Source organism: Notamacropus eugenii, chromosome 2 (assembly GCF_028372415.1).
Source record: "Notamacropus eugenii isolate mMacEug1 chromosome 2, mMacEug1.pri_v2, whole genome shotgun sequence".
NCBI lineage: Eukaryota > Metazoa > Chordata > Mammalia > Diprotodontia > Macropodidae > Notamacropus > Notamacropus eugenii.
Window position 1 is genome coordinate 408,294,333 of NC_092873.1, and position 15,423 is coordinate 408,309,755.

Genomic DNA, 15,423 nt, shown 5'->3' on the forward strand with positions numbered 1-15,423 from the left:
GACTTAACCCAGATGACTGGGAGTTTATAATGTTTCAAACAGAATAATGTCATTCTGTGGAGATTTCAAAAGAGTAGTTAGAAAGTTGTTCAAATTTTCTCTTCGGCTATTTTACTCTTCTCTATTTGGTATTTAGGATCAAGAGCACTGACAAAATATCCTACTCATCCATGTGTATTATCTGATTTATGCCTTCTTGGAGATAAGACCAGATCAGTGGTTTGACATAAAGTTAAAAACTTTTGAAACCTTTGTAGCTCATTCTGGACTTTACACTGTAATTCAGTTAAAATATAAGCAGCAGAGATGATGTTAACAAAGGGCTAAGTAAGCAAAAGATATGAATGTGTTTCAAAGAAGCTAAAATTAAGGATTATCATGGAGAAATCAAAATGGAATAACTAAGAACTAGATCTCTTTTGTACCCATATACTGACATCATTATTGCAGAATCTGGTCTGTAGCCTTTTCCTTTCCATTCAGGAAAGGAATCTCTGAGATTAATACAAGTATTCAGAAGGATGTTCATTTATAAACCTGTGAGAGAAAATTCTTAAAATATACATCGTGATCATTTTGCAGTCTAAGAGGTGATTTCACATATTTAAGTTTTGACCTCTCCCTCCCTCAAATTTATTTTTCTTCTAAAATACTAAGATCCTTAAAAAAATCACTAGGAAAATGACAAAGCAAGACTTAGAAGGCCAAATCTTACTTTTACTAATCCAGTACCCATGTCAATAAAAACTGGACATTTATTAAAACTGATAATCAAAACTAATATACCACAACAGGTTTTTTTATATAACAAAATTAATGTTGTAAGAATGTAAATAAACAGAAATCTTGATATTACACAGAGCTCTAGTTTTACTTTTTTACCCCCCTAAGGTTCTCTGTATAACACCTTTCCTCCCTATTATTTCAAGTTAACTCAAGAGATGTATCTAACCTTTAAGAAATCACAAAAAGATGAAATTCCTCTTGAATAAATACTACTACTTTTTTCTTTTCCCAAAAGTAATTAGCTTCACATTTGTGCTGAGTTTGATGAAATACCTTTAATGTTTGTTATCTCTTGAATCTACTTTGCATTCAACTAAAAACCAATTAACTGGTGAATAATTTATCTGAATTTAATTTTCTGACTCAGAATAAGAAAATAAAGCAAACTTTTCAATAAACACTACCTTGGTAATTCAGAATGCACATAAAACCATTGGACAGTTGATATAATTTCTATTCATTAAACATCTCCTAATAGAAGCAACTACACTTTCCACCACACTTTAGGAATGTACCTAAACGTTCTCTTCTGTATCCAGCATGGGACATAGCTCTGACATTCTGACATTTAGAGAGAACTTACATTGTATCTACATGGGGTCACAGAATCAATCTGCTTGAAAAATTTTTTTTGACCCTCTCATTTGATACACAAAGTAGCAAACCCAAAATTTTGAAAGGGCAATTTAATGGGAGACTTTTTAATACAAATATAATAACACATTATGTATAAAATTAAATTTACTACTGACCAAGGTATTATAGTTACGTAACTAAAACCTGAGTTTGAATAGTAAAGTTATTCCAGTTAAATAATTACATACATAAGGTTAATCTGCTTTAAAAAGCATTCTTAATTGAATTGGCAATGTTACAACAATCCATAACTTTCAGACACTAGCTGATTCAGATAAGCATTCAGATAGTAGCTTTTGCAGAAAGCAACAACAGACTATTTTTGAAATAAAAAAGTGATAAAAAAGTTTATTTTTAGATGTAAAACTACCTCTCAAGTTTTTAGTTGTGGAATAGGAAGGAGAGAGTGAAATATTTTTAAGCCTAGAAAAGAACATTTTTGGGTACTGTCATTGGAGAGGCTGAAAGTGGCAGTTCCCAGGAGTTTTTAAGACTGGTGTTTTTGAGGAAAAAGCTAATTATACAACTTAATTAGGAAAGTGCAGGAAATGATGAATAAAGCTCATAATCTGTTTGAGAGGGGGAAATAAAGAGTAGTGAAACAAAGACCACTGAGATCATTCAAGATAAAATGTGCTTTGAAGCAGGTAGTTAGTTCATGAAATAACAGAATTAGTAATTAAAAATCAATAACACATTGGCTATACCAAGTGTTTGAAAAACTGTTAAAAAAAAATAGAATTAGTTTTGGTTTATAAAAAGCCAAAAAAGGGGGAGAAGGGAAGAGGTAACTAAAAAGATATTCAAACTCCTTAGTGTTTTACAGAAATGCTACGCCTAGCAAATATTATTTGCGAGTATTATATAGAAAACACATCAATTTGAAAACAACCACCAAAAACCCACAAGAACTAAAAGCAAATGAAACCAATTTAAAGAAAACAGAAGTATGTTCATTCCTAAATGATAAATTTTAGTTTTCATATAGTTAGGTCTTAAAATAATCCCTGAATTAGGCCCTGAATGGAATTTATTTTGGTTTGAAATTTAAAAAGTGTACCTCTCGTCTTCCTTGTCACTTTTGAAACAGGTGAAGAAAATAAAAAAGACTCAGTCTGGGGGTCAGAAAAGTTAGGAAAAAGAACAGTCTTGCTGGATCTAGTCCTTGTGTTACGAGAAGAGTTGGTCAAATCACTGTCAGCATGCAGTATTTCTTTGCTTTTGGAGTCTTTGAGAATAATTTCTTCATCTGTGCTTCCTTCTGATACTGAAGGAAGTTTATTTTTTCTCCTTCGATTTTCAGTCAGTTTTGTCAACTTCCCCCTAGAGCTCAATGCTGTAGTCAGTCCTTCATCTGATGATAAAGGCTTGTTTTCTAAAGTTAATTTTCCAAGATTATTATCACCAGTTTTACCTGGTGTAATTCTTGTAGATCTCCTCGGGGTAAGAGGAGTTTGTTTTTTCTCACTACTAACTTCTTGAATTTCTTTATTCTCTGATGGATTTACTTTTCTTGGTCTGCCACGTTTCTTAGGTAGAACTGGGGTCTTAAATTCTGTTTCAAAAGTCAACTCAGATAAATCAAGTTTAGAGCGTTCTGGAGATACTGAGGTGCTATTCACTTTTCTTCTGCGTCTCCCACTCTGTTGGACAGGGTGCTTCTCTTCACTGGATGCACCATCTTGCTGAGCACCAACTTTTTCAGAGGGTTCCGTGTTAATTCTTCTCAATTTCCTCTTACTTCTCTCAGGACTGGTTGTTAACTTAATGTTCTGGTCATTTGATAATTCACTGCCTTCTGGCTCCTCCACAGATTTTTTTGTTCTTCTCAAAGTTCTTCTTATAGCAGAAAGAAGCTTAACTTCTTTACTATGGGGAGTTTCCTCATTTGATGATTGGAAAAGTTGAGGTGATTTCAACCCCAATTCTCTCTGTGAAGTTGTGGAGTCCTTTAATTCCTGTTCAATAGCAATTTTTAATGTATCCAGATTAACATTCTTTCTCCTTCGTCTTCTAGGAGTAACAGAATCCTGGGATACTTTCTGAGAGGCTGCTTCAATTTCAGCAAATGCACTTTCAGATATCTCAGATTTTTCTTTTGTTTTCCTAGTCCTTCTCTTTATAGCAGAAAGTTCTAGTACTTCAGGTGTTGGAATGTCTGAGGACAACTCCTCAAGTGTTGATCTGGCCTTTAGATTTTTGATGCTTTGTCCTCTCGTTCGTGTTCTGGAAGGTATTACGTCACTGCTCTGATTATCATTTAAACTGACTAGACCCGTTTCCTTCTCTACCTTGGTGGAACGCATTACCTTCTGAGTAATTAAAGGCATGGTTTCAAAGATAGTTTGTTCTACTGTGTCTGAAGCAAATTCTTTATTCCTTGTGTCTTTAATGACATCTAGTAAATTTTCAGCAATAGCTACCTTAATTGGTTCTGGCACATATGGTAACGTCTCCACAACATTTTGAGACTCCTGATCATTTATTGTGACTGCTGCCAAACCTTTACTATGCCCATGTTTACCACTGTCATCATTACAATCTTTCTCCTCGTCAGCTGCTATATTAGTTTTTTTAGCTGACACATTAGATGTGGCACAATCTCCTGTTTCAACTTCTCCTTCTTCACCTTCCAATATCAAGGTAAAGTTGCTCTGAGCCACAAAAAGCTCTCCATCCACTTCAGCCATGTCACATTCAACAGAGTCTTTGCTATCAGGTAAATCACAAGTAAACTGCTGTTCAATGGTATCCAAGTTATACTGAAGCTTTAGAGTTCTTGAAGGATACAACTCATTCAATGAAAGTGTCCCAGTCTCTTCTCCTGATGGCAAGGCTTCAACTCTTTCGTGTTCAATCACCTAAAATATATTAAAATACAAAATCTATTAAGAAACATTTTCATAAATGAATTTATTTCAAAAACTTAACAAGATTTTCAAAGTCAGTTTTATCCCAACTTTTCAATCACAAACTAAACAATGAGAATATATGTAACACCACAGATATACTTATAAAACACATAATCATTATTTTAAACTATGAGATTTAGCACTTTTCGATCAAAATAGCTGAACAGGAAATGTTTTCAGTAATCAGACATATCTGGATTTGAGGTACAGAGGCCAGACTGTGTCCTCTAGAAAAACAATTTTGAGTTCCAAAGCTTTGTAATAATAATAGTTATAAGGAGAATAAAGAGCACTTAAAGGTATTATTCTATTTGAGGGGGTAGGAGGTATAAGGTGGAGGAACAGAACCTTGGGAGAAACAAAGTACTTTCTTTCATTCATTTAATGCAACATTTAATTAAGCCCATACAAAGTACTATGGCTACGTGTTGTGAAAAATGCAAACAGTAAATAAGACATGCCCCTGCTCTCAAGGAGCTCACAGTCTAGTAGAGATATACACACACAAGTGATTATAACATATAATATAAACATAAGGGGTACAAAGCACGATGTGAAGTCTTAGTGGGGGAAAGAGAAAATATTATTTCTAAATAACCCCCATATGACTTAACAACTATCCATACTTTCTAAATAGAATGATCCCCATAAGGTTGAAGAAGAGTTCACCTACATAAGCTCCCTTGGGCTAGCCTCAATCCTCTTCCCTTTGGCTGGGACTGCATAAACCATGAAATTCCTAAGGTTTTCAAGTTGAATACCTCTCTTGTAAGGGACTGGTGGAAGAAGGAATGGTCCTTGCATTTACCTTTTGGTAAGGGAAGGGGAGAAAAAGGAGGAAGTAGAAACAACAGAGATCTCCTGACCAAGTAGGTAGAACATTATTACCCACCACTGAGAACACAGCCAGTTTCCCATTTCCCAAACATTCAGTTAGATTAAGAGAATGGCAATTCTTAGAAATAAAAGTTCTCTCCCATTTATGCCATCACTACAATTTCATTAGCATTCTAACTTGAAGGAACGGGGATTCAGGTATTTATCTTTTTGCTAAGGAGTAAAATGTGACTAGTGATGTGAATGTGGCTAGTCAGGGTACCATGAAGGTGAGGTGACATGTCACTAAGAAAAAAAAAAAAAGCCTTACACAACATTATAAATGCATTACACATTTATAGAACAAAACCCAAAAGGTTTCATTTGAAATGTTTCATCCTGGCATGTCATCAATGTCACTACTGCCCACTGACAAAAGAGTGGCTTAGTAGGATTCCAAAAACTAAAAGTAACAAACAAGTTTCTAACTTAAAACAAATAAAAGATCCTGAAAAACTTCTGAGTATAAATAAGTTCAATTATGTCCGCTTGAATGCTACTTAACTTGCCAGTAGACTAGAATAAAAAATCGAGTTAAAAAAATTCAATTGCCAGTAGACTAGAATAAAAAATCGAGTTAAAAAAAAAAAATTCAACTTCTAAACTTATTTCAATTAAATGACTGGCCAAAGAACATTCATTCTGAATTTCTTACCTTTCTCTTCTGAACAGCCATTATTTATTTCAGACTATATCTAAAGAAATCTTCAAATATTAATTGGGTTCCCAGAAACTAACTTCTTCAAAGATGCTGATTTTGTTATTAGATAGCCTCTTAATTTTCATAAAACCAGAGGAAATGTGGTCCAATTTTTCTGATCAGTATTTATTACTTAAAAGGCTTACAGATACAATATAAAAACAGAAAATACCCTACATTCCATCACAGCATGTATGTAATAATTATCAGAACTAAGATGGAAAAAGTGGACAGATTCAACTGACCTCATATAGAGAGTTCAAAATGTGGGAAACATTTTCTTACATGAATTTCTTGAGATTCAGAACTGTCAGAAACTGATGGGTTTTCTTCTGGTAAATTAGCATTTTCTTCTGGTGCATCAACCTCTATTTCATAATCTTCCTTTAAATCTAAGGCTATTTCTTGTTTAAGTCTATTTTCAGAGGTAACAGTTGCAGCAGTTTCAGCAGTAACAGGCACAGAACTTTCACTGACATGCAGGACACTCATCACAGCTGAAAGATAGTGATAACCATTAATTGTCCAATCTGTTGAATCTGAAACTGGTGAAAGCCAAGTAGAAGAAAACAAATTATACTCCACTTAAACCCTATTCTGATTTACTGGTTTTCACATTATTTTTAAACCTAGTACATAATACTCAAGAGCAAGCTTGAACTCTGTAACAATAACATACCTATCAACCTATTTTCTATCACTGACAAGACTGTAATATCTTCAAAATGTTCTAATTGCACACATTTCATTTCTACCTAAAGAAAACACATTAGCTGAAACACATTTTACATTCCCTCCCAACTATCACTTTTGATTAAAACGCAATACATTTCCTTCTTTATTCAAATGATATTATGACTTAAATGCCTGTCTCTTTAATCAGTCTAAAAGTTCATAGCAAGTGGATATCCTAATTTAAGTATTGTAACATCAAACAAGGTTTACTTACCCTAGACCAGGGCCCTCAAGGCCACATATGGCCCTCTAAGTCCTCAACTGTGACCCTTTCAAATGAATTTAAACATCAAAGAACAAATCCTGTTAATAAAATAAATTGTTCTGTAAAACCTGGACTCAGTGGAAGGGCCAGACCTAAGGACCTACAAGGCCACACATGGCCTCAAAGCCAGAGGTTCCCTACCTCTGCCTTTTTGCTTGGCCAAAAAAACTGGGGTTTTCTTATGGAAGAGACCAACCAACTGGGTATATTAAGAAAAAAATATAGTTTTTTTCTCCTATGTTTATATAAACATTAACAGTACCTTATCACTCATATTCATTACCTCTTTTTCTTACGAATTTCTTCCTTCTCCAAAACTATTGCCAGACAGGCACTGCAGATCTCAGTCTTGCTATTGGCACTCAGTGCTAAACAGCCTGCTAAATGCCTGTCCTAAAGTTACTGTGTAACACTCTCATAACTCTACAGGGATAAAGTCAGTTTCTCATATTTTTTTTTTTTTAACTGCACAGCCATACAGCCATAAAGAACTAGGTGAACAAAGAATGGAATAATTGTCATGTGGGGTCACTTGAGGTCAGCAGGACAAGTAGCTTTTCTAGCTGTGAATCACTGTACCTAATGAGGAAGCAATATCTACAAGTACCATGCTAAAACATTGTCCACCAAATGTGATGGCTAAAATTGTGAAAGCTGAAATAAATGACCCACCACACCTTTAGCAATGATGCTAGATTCTTCTCACTCTGCCATTTTCCAACTAAATAGAGAACAGTTGGAAAGGGAAAAAATAGAAATAATACAGCACAGGTACCAATGTTTCCCACTCTCCTCTGCTCTTGCTTCCCATTCCAAAGAAAATAAAATCTGTGTTACCAGAAAATATTAGAATGCATCTGACTCTAAACTTTTAGCACATACATACGTTCATTATTTGCTCCTGTTATTCCAACTGTGGTGGCACATATTTCATCAGATAACTGCTTTTCATCCAAAAGTGGCAAATTGGGATCCTGGGTGAAGATTTCCCTTTTGAAACAGAATCATAGTTCTACTGTGTTAAAATGTTCGACATATCACAAGTGTTTATGGATTTACATTGCTTTTGTTGACTGTATATTATGTTTATGATAAAAAAGATAGAATCATAGCATGATAGAAGGGTTGAAAGTTTAAGAGACTGAGACCATTTTACAAAGAAACTATGAATGCAAAAGACAAAAAGACTAAATTTCAATTAATGTTATATAACTTGCCAGGGGAATATATAACTCTCTACAACTTTTTCACTTGTTCATTTTCTTTCACTTCACTATCTACTTACCAATTATAGTTATATCAGGGGTTATTCCTGTATTTTCAAATAAAACAACATATCCAATAGGTGTAGAGTAATAAAAAGGTAATAATATTTTAAAATACCATTACTGAACATCCTACAAAGGTGATGTACATTAAGGTTATAATTTAAAATATATTATATATTCAGTCACTCCGAGGTACCCAAGACCAATTTCCAGATTCAACAAGTGTTTACTGAACACCTAGCAGAGGGCCATATGGGAGTGGAGAAATGCGTGCACACACGCACGCACACACACACACACACACACTCTCTCTTACTCTCTCTCTCCCTCTCTCTCTCTCCCCCTTTCCCTCTCTCTGTTGAAAAATAACAGTGGAAGGTTTTGGATTGGCAGTCACAAGGATCTACATGCAGAATTGAGCTCTATCAATACCTGTGAGACTTTTAAAATGAAAGCCTGATAACTTATGTCCTAAATCTGTGATCCTTTGAACTTAAGAGGTAAACACAGCATAGCAGAAAGATCAGTGGTAGTCTGAAAGTGATAAGAGGTGAATTTGAGTTCCAGTTATTGGCACTCAGTGCTAAACAGCCTGCTAAATGCCTGTCTTAAAGTTACGTTGTAATACTCTCATAACTCTACAGGGCCAACCCTGGACAAGTCACTGAACCTCAGTATCTTCATAACTTCAGTAAAACGGAGACAATACTAGCACTACACCTGCCCTGTAGAGTTGCTTTAAGGTTCAAGTGAGAAAATATATTTAAAGTATCTTATAACCATAATGCTCTATATAATCTGGAATATCATGAAGAATCTTACTCTGACAATATCATTTTACCTCATTATTATACCATGAATACTCATTTTTAAATAATTACGTCTAGAATAATTTCAACTATTCCCAACATGTTTTGCCTCATGAGGTCTTTTTAAAGATGTAATTAATAAAATAAGCAAAGGTATTGATGGCTACTAAAGCAATGTCATATAAAGATATGAATAATGAGATATTATTATAAGAAAAACTACATACAATAAGCATTACAGAAAGTATCTAGACAGGATGGACTAGAACAGGAGGCTGTATTTCTGAGGCAAACAGAAGTGAAGTGTGAATAGATCTAGAGGACATTCTAGGCAGAAAGGACCAAAAGTCATGGGAATCAGCATGATAGTTCACAGGATAAAGATGCTGCCTGACCATGTGAGAGTGGAAGGTTTTCCTGGGAACTGGTGGGAGGTAAGGAGGTACAGTGTTTGAGGGGCTGAGAGTTGAGTTGTGAATATTAATCTGAGAAGTCTAAAGAGGAGAGAGATGTTAAACATAGTATTTTAAGAAGAGTAATATGGTCTCATTACATTGGATGGATGTGAATTACATGAAAGGCCATCACAAGGAGATGACCAAGACCTGGTATAGGTTGGAAGCAAAGATTCAGAGCTGAAAAAGGACATGAAAAGCCAACTAGTCTAAACCTCTTAAAGATGAGGAAATTTAGACCCAGAGAGGCGTACTTACTTGTCCACAGCCAAACTGTAATAAAAACAGAGGTGGAATTTGAATAGCAAGTCCCCTAATTATAATCCACTTCTCTTTCCACTGCAAATATCTGTCTGGTCTCCTCTGCTCCTTAACAAGGGTGAGCTTAAGCAATGCAAATGAATTTTTAGAATTAGTCTCAGTAAGCCTGCATAAGGGCAGCTAAGTGGCAGAGGGATAGAGTGCTGAGCTTGAAGTCAGGAAGCCTCATCCTGTCTGAGTTCAAATTTGGCCTCAGACACTTACTAGCTGTGTGACCTTGGGCAAGTAATATGCCCCTGGCCTGCCTCAGTTTTCTCATCTGGAAAATGAGCAGCAGGAAATGGCAAACCACTCCAGTATCTTTGCCACAAAAACCCAAATGGGGTTAAGAAAAGTCATACACAACTGAAATTATTGAACAACAAAGCTTGGACAGAGTGATAACGCTAGAATCAGTAATACCTGCGGGTTCAAATCGTTTCTCTGGCTTACTGTGTTATCCTGAATAAATTAGTTAGTTGTGTCTCAAGGAAATATGGAGCACAAATTTGCTAAGTCGTAAACTAATTGCTGATCTGCCTAGGCAGAGGAGTCCACATATTCTTCACCATCTGATATCACAGAGCCTTCACTATTTATGTATTAAGATCTGAATCTACTGGTTGATAAAGGAAATTTCCACAGATATTTCCTGTTAGTACATAAGCAAAGAATATAAGAAAGTCATAACGAATTTTAAAGTGACATATAAATGATTTGGATATAGGCTATATTCACAACCATGTACATCAGCTCTTCCTTGTCCTTAGCATCAATAATTGAATTATATTTCTTTACAATAACAAAAGTTTCATAAAATATAAGAATCTTTAACAAAATTGTCTATATGTGTTTACACTGTCATAGACAGCTATGAACAACTTTTTATTACCTATTTAAGTTTCATGAAGTTGCTATGTCACAATTTTTTTAAAATCCAGATTTAAAACTTAAATTAATGAGCCACTCAATGCAATACACAATAAAAACAAATTCCAGTACCGAATATAAGACAATTTGATAATCTTGTGCTGTTAACTGTAATGTATATTTTTGATCTTGAAGTAACAGCTTAGGTCCCACCTCTTCCACAAAGCCTTCCCCAGCTACTCCAATTCATACTGATCTTTCTTCTGTGAACTCCTGAAGCACACAATTGAGCACATTATTTTAGATAAGATGTGACTATTCCATAATGACAATGATTTTCATGTGTGCCTTGGGAAATCAGTTTCACTACTTTAGTATTCCAGAAGTATCGTTTTACCTTCCTGTTTTTATTGAGCATCTAGTAAATCTTGCATTCTACCCCCAATGCTAACAGAATGTAAATTCTATGTATTTTGTTCCCTGAGGAATTTGTGGGGAGTGGGAAGAGAGGGGAGTAGGAAGAGGCAAACAATACAGGAACTTTAACATATCAGCTTGAAACAAAAAACAAAAACAAAAAACTTCCCCATATAACCCTAACAATTAGAGAATGGGGTTAATGGGTTCAGTCTCTAGAGACAGATAAAACTACATTTACTCCCATCTTAGGTCATTCACTCTAATCAGAGGATCTGTTCAACATTTGGTTGAGGCACTAAAAGAATTTTAATTTGGAAAGAAGACAGGGGTAATTCTGGAGCCTTGAACCATTGAAGGGTTACTGGGAATCAAAGATACAGGTGTATATGAAATAAAGAGAAGGAAATATGAATGAAGAGCAGACAGATCTATGCAACACCCACTTTTTTCCAAAGGAAAATAAAGTCAATTTTTCTCTTTGGCCATCTTTATTTTCTCTTTTTCCAACTATATTATGTCAATCTCTAGAAACTGAAGTACAAGAATTTCCTATGTAACACAACTCTGGTATGACATAGGACACATTAAAAATGTCCACTTTACATTCCAATTCTGTTGGATCAGGTCAACTTTACTGTTTATTATACACCATGCTATAATGGGAGCCATATGAACTTTCTGATCAAAATCAAACGACAGCAGTGTCCAGTCCAGGGAAGAATATTGACAGCAATAGTGGAGCCTAGATCTTGTACATGTAGTACAAATCTGATCACAGTTCCCATACTGGTATACTACTTGTTCCTACTGGTCACTATTTTGGACTTACATTCTATCTTAAACTGTACATAAGCAATACTGAATCAGAGTCCTTCTCAGTGCCAGAGGAGACATAAGAAATGAAGTCTAAAAATAATGGACTGCTTTGGGGAAGAAAGCTTTCTCGCTAAGTAACTGTATCATAATTCTAGTCATTAAGAGAAAACTTGCTATTATTAAAATGAAAACTTCAAAGATCTAAATAAAATGTAATGGAAACAAACACTGTTTTAGGAACAGTCTTTAATGTTTATCATCTTATTAAAAGATTCTTTTTTATTTTTTTTAGTGGCTTGTTTTTTAAGACTTATTTTCTTTCAAAAAACTTACCTTTCATGGTCTGATAAGGCACAGGGTGAAGGTTCAGAAACTTGAATGGAGCTTGGGTGATTTAATTCTGAAATTTCAGCTACTGAAACCGAGCCCAATTTGTCTTCATCCTCTTTCAAAATACCTGTAAGTTACAAATGGCTAAAAGTTACCAATCTCCTTCCAATTATTTATGCTAAATGTTAAATCTTATTTTTTTTTTTTGAGAGACAATATGATATAGTAAAAAAGCTAGGGATTAGAAATTAGGAAGCTTTGGTTATTAATCCTCCTTCTGTTACTAGAAAGCTGAAACTTTGGGCAAATCACTTAATCTTTTTGACTTCGGTTTCCTCATTTGTAAGATGAACCAATTAAAGCTACAGGATAGGAAAGATCCTTTTCCAGCAATAACTTTCTATGATTTTACTAAATCAAAAAATAATTATATTATTTTATTAATAAGAATACCTCACATTATCTCATTTTTTCCTGACATCTTCTAGCCACTGAAAGTCACCTTAATTTAAAATATTAGAGACCTTTTTATTTAAAGAAAAAGATAGACTTTCCATAAATACATATTTTACTGCCTAATTTAAAAAATAAAATGAATACTGAACTTAACCTTTCCAATGACTTACTATAATCAGGACTATAATATGATATGGAGGTCTGACCCTTCAAATTAAATAGCAGTAGATTTTTTCTTTTCATTGTTTTTCTGTTTCTACCTCTGCTTCAGGGTAATAAAACAAGAGTTGTTATTTCCCGCTGTTTCCCAACAGCTCCTCCTTCATTTCTACTTTGCTGCTTTTAATCTACTAGTGAGGCTAAACAGTCATACAATCAGGCTTGTCAGAACTGTGAGATCTCACAAATACCATGTCACATTATATACAAGGTGCTGTTGTTACATGCATCACCAAATTACTCTTCTTGCTCAAATTCTTTGGAACCTGAATGATTAAAAAAATTTCCCCAAATGCATTAATATTTTTATAGTCATGATTGATAATGTTTTCTTTAGAACTTAAGTTTAATGGTCAAGCACTTCATAATTTTGATTATCATACAGAGAAGTTAACAGATTAAAACTCTATTCTACAAATTAAGTACTCAATAGTATACAATCATTATAAAAATCATATACTTAGTAAGAAAAAGTACTCAAAAACATACCAATTTGCTCTTCTGTCTCTGGCCCAGTATCTTCTTTGTCACCTTCCTGCTTCTTTTGCACTTCTAAATCACCAGTTAAATCAGCTGAAATGTTCGCTGGCTTGGAAAAAATGAAAATGATATCATCTTCATCTTCAATGTCATGTGGCAATGGAGCAGCCTCATACTCCAAGGAGGTTTGGGCTGTTCTGGTAGGAATATTGTTGTTCTCTTTAGTCACTTCTAATTTTTCTGAATTTTCCATGGGTGAATGCTGTATTAATTCAACAGTCTCTTCATGCTCCTCTTGTTGGTCACTAGGGACCAAAGCCGAAGTCTTATTTTTGCTCTTCAGCCACATATTCTCTGAATGAACTCCACATTTATGCAAAGGTGAGGGTACAAATAATTTTGCCTTACTGTCTTCGGTAACCTTTTTAAAAAAAAAAGTTATAAAAGACGTTAAAATTTCAAAACTAAAAATGATCAGGCTCAATACTAGATTAAATTGTTTGATGGTTATGATTACTTGGGTACCTTCAGTATGGTGCTTCCCTAACTTGGCCCTTTTCAGTAAACAGGTCATATGCAATACTGTTCTACATTTCTGTCTTAAAATCTACCTGCTCTGAATCTCCTCTACCAAGGAACATAGTTGCACTTGAATTTAGGGACCTACAAATAAGCAATGACTTATAAACCCCAAAGATTAATTTTAACATTGGAATCTTTTTGGATAGATAGGCTTTATAGTACTTATCAAAATCAATGGAAACTACCTAATGAAGAGATTAGAAATGATAGGCCTATAATTTAGAAAGCTAACCACTGAAAGAACTGTGGGGAGAATTACTTATTCTACAATATCAAGGTAAACTAATACTTAATTTCCCAGTGTAAAGACGGAAGACACACAGTAGTCCATAAGGAACTCTGTTTCTAGTGGCTGCTGTTGTTTTTGGGGGAGAGAGGGGATTGGGGAAAATTTAAGAGTCTTAATAGGTACTTTTTTTTTTTTTTAACACTTATTCTACAAGAAACAGGATAACTTCTGCACAATCAAAATTAATGCATCAAGGATGAGAAGAGAAATTGTTGCATAAGAACAAGGGTTTGGTATCCATTATAACATCAACAAGAAAAAAAAAGAGAGAAGTGAGAAAACCAAAGGCCTTTCTCCAATTTTTATAGATCAAAAAACAAGTTAAAGGCTATGAATGAATAAACAATTATCAAAAGAAGTGCAAACTATTAATAGTCATAATGCTCTGGGTCACTAATAAAAGACATTAAAATTAAAACAATCTTCAAACCTTACAAACTGGCAGAAAAGTCAAAAGATGGAGACAGTCAATGTTGGAAGCACTGTGGGAAAATAGGAACACTAGTACACTGCTGGTTGAATATCATTTAGAATTATGAAAATAAAGTAACTAAATGTCCTTAACTTTTCATCCAGAGATTCCAGTACTAGGCTTATACCACAAATAGGTCACGGGTAAGAAGAAAGTTCCCATGTAAATAATGTTATTTATAGCAGCACTTTTTATGACAGCAAAGAAGTGGAAACAAGTGCATGTCCATCAATTGGGGAATGGCTGAACAGACTGTGGTACATAAATGTAATGCAATATCACTGTGCTATAAGAAATAATAAACATGATGAACATGCAGATGATGGAAAATCTACATGAACTGATGCAGAGTGAAACAAGCAGAGCCAATAAAATAACATAAACAATGACTACAATAAAATAAAGAGAACCACACAAAAAGTGAATGCTGCAAAATTATAAAGAACAAGTATGGCTCAAAAGAAGAGATAGAAGAAGATACCCTGAACCCACCAAAAAGGTGGGGAGGTCCATAAGTGTGTACATGAGAGTATACGGTACCTGTTTTCAGACTTTTTGTAATATTGGTTGGTTATGCTGATTATTTTTTTTTAATTTATAATTTTTTTTTAAAAAAATAAAATATTATTGGTTACATGGGATGGCTCTGAGAGGAGTAGGGAGGGGAAGAACGTCAACATTGACATTAATAAAATTTATTTATTTATTAATAAAAACAACTACTACTATTGAGAGGAGGTTTTACTG

The 15,423-nt window shown here is 34.4% G+C and overlaps 1 protein-coding gene across 5 annotated transcripts in view; it reads right to left on the reverse strand.

Moving 5' to 3' along the window:
* The window catches only part of AHCTF1 (AT-hook containing transcription factor 1), a 117,882-nt gene that overhangs the window by 9,671 nt on the left and 92,788 nt on the right, over positions 1 to 15,423 (reverse strand). For all 5 annotated transcript variants that reach the window (XM_072647650.1, XM_072647646.1, XM_072647647.1 and 2 more), the window contains exons 29-33: positions 13,343 to 13,754; positions 12,182 to 12,305; positions 7,797 to 7,900; positions 6,196 to 6,407; positions 2,483 to 4,283 (exon numbers count right to left, since the gene is read on the reverse strand). In XM_072647650.1, the coding sequence (XP_072503751.1) occupies positions 2,483 to 4,283; positions 6,196 to 6,407; positions 7,797 to 7,900; positions 12,182 to 12,305; positions 13,343 to 13,754 (2,653 nt within the window). The remainder of the gene's footprint in view (positions 1 to 2,482; positions 4,284 to 6,195; positions 6,408 to 7,796; positions 7,901 to 12,181; positions 12,306 to 13,342; positions 13,755 to 15,423) is intronic.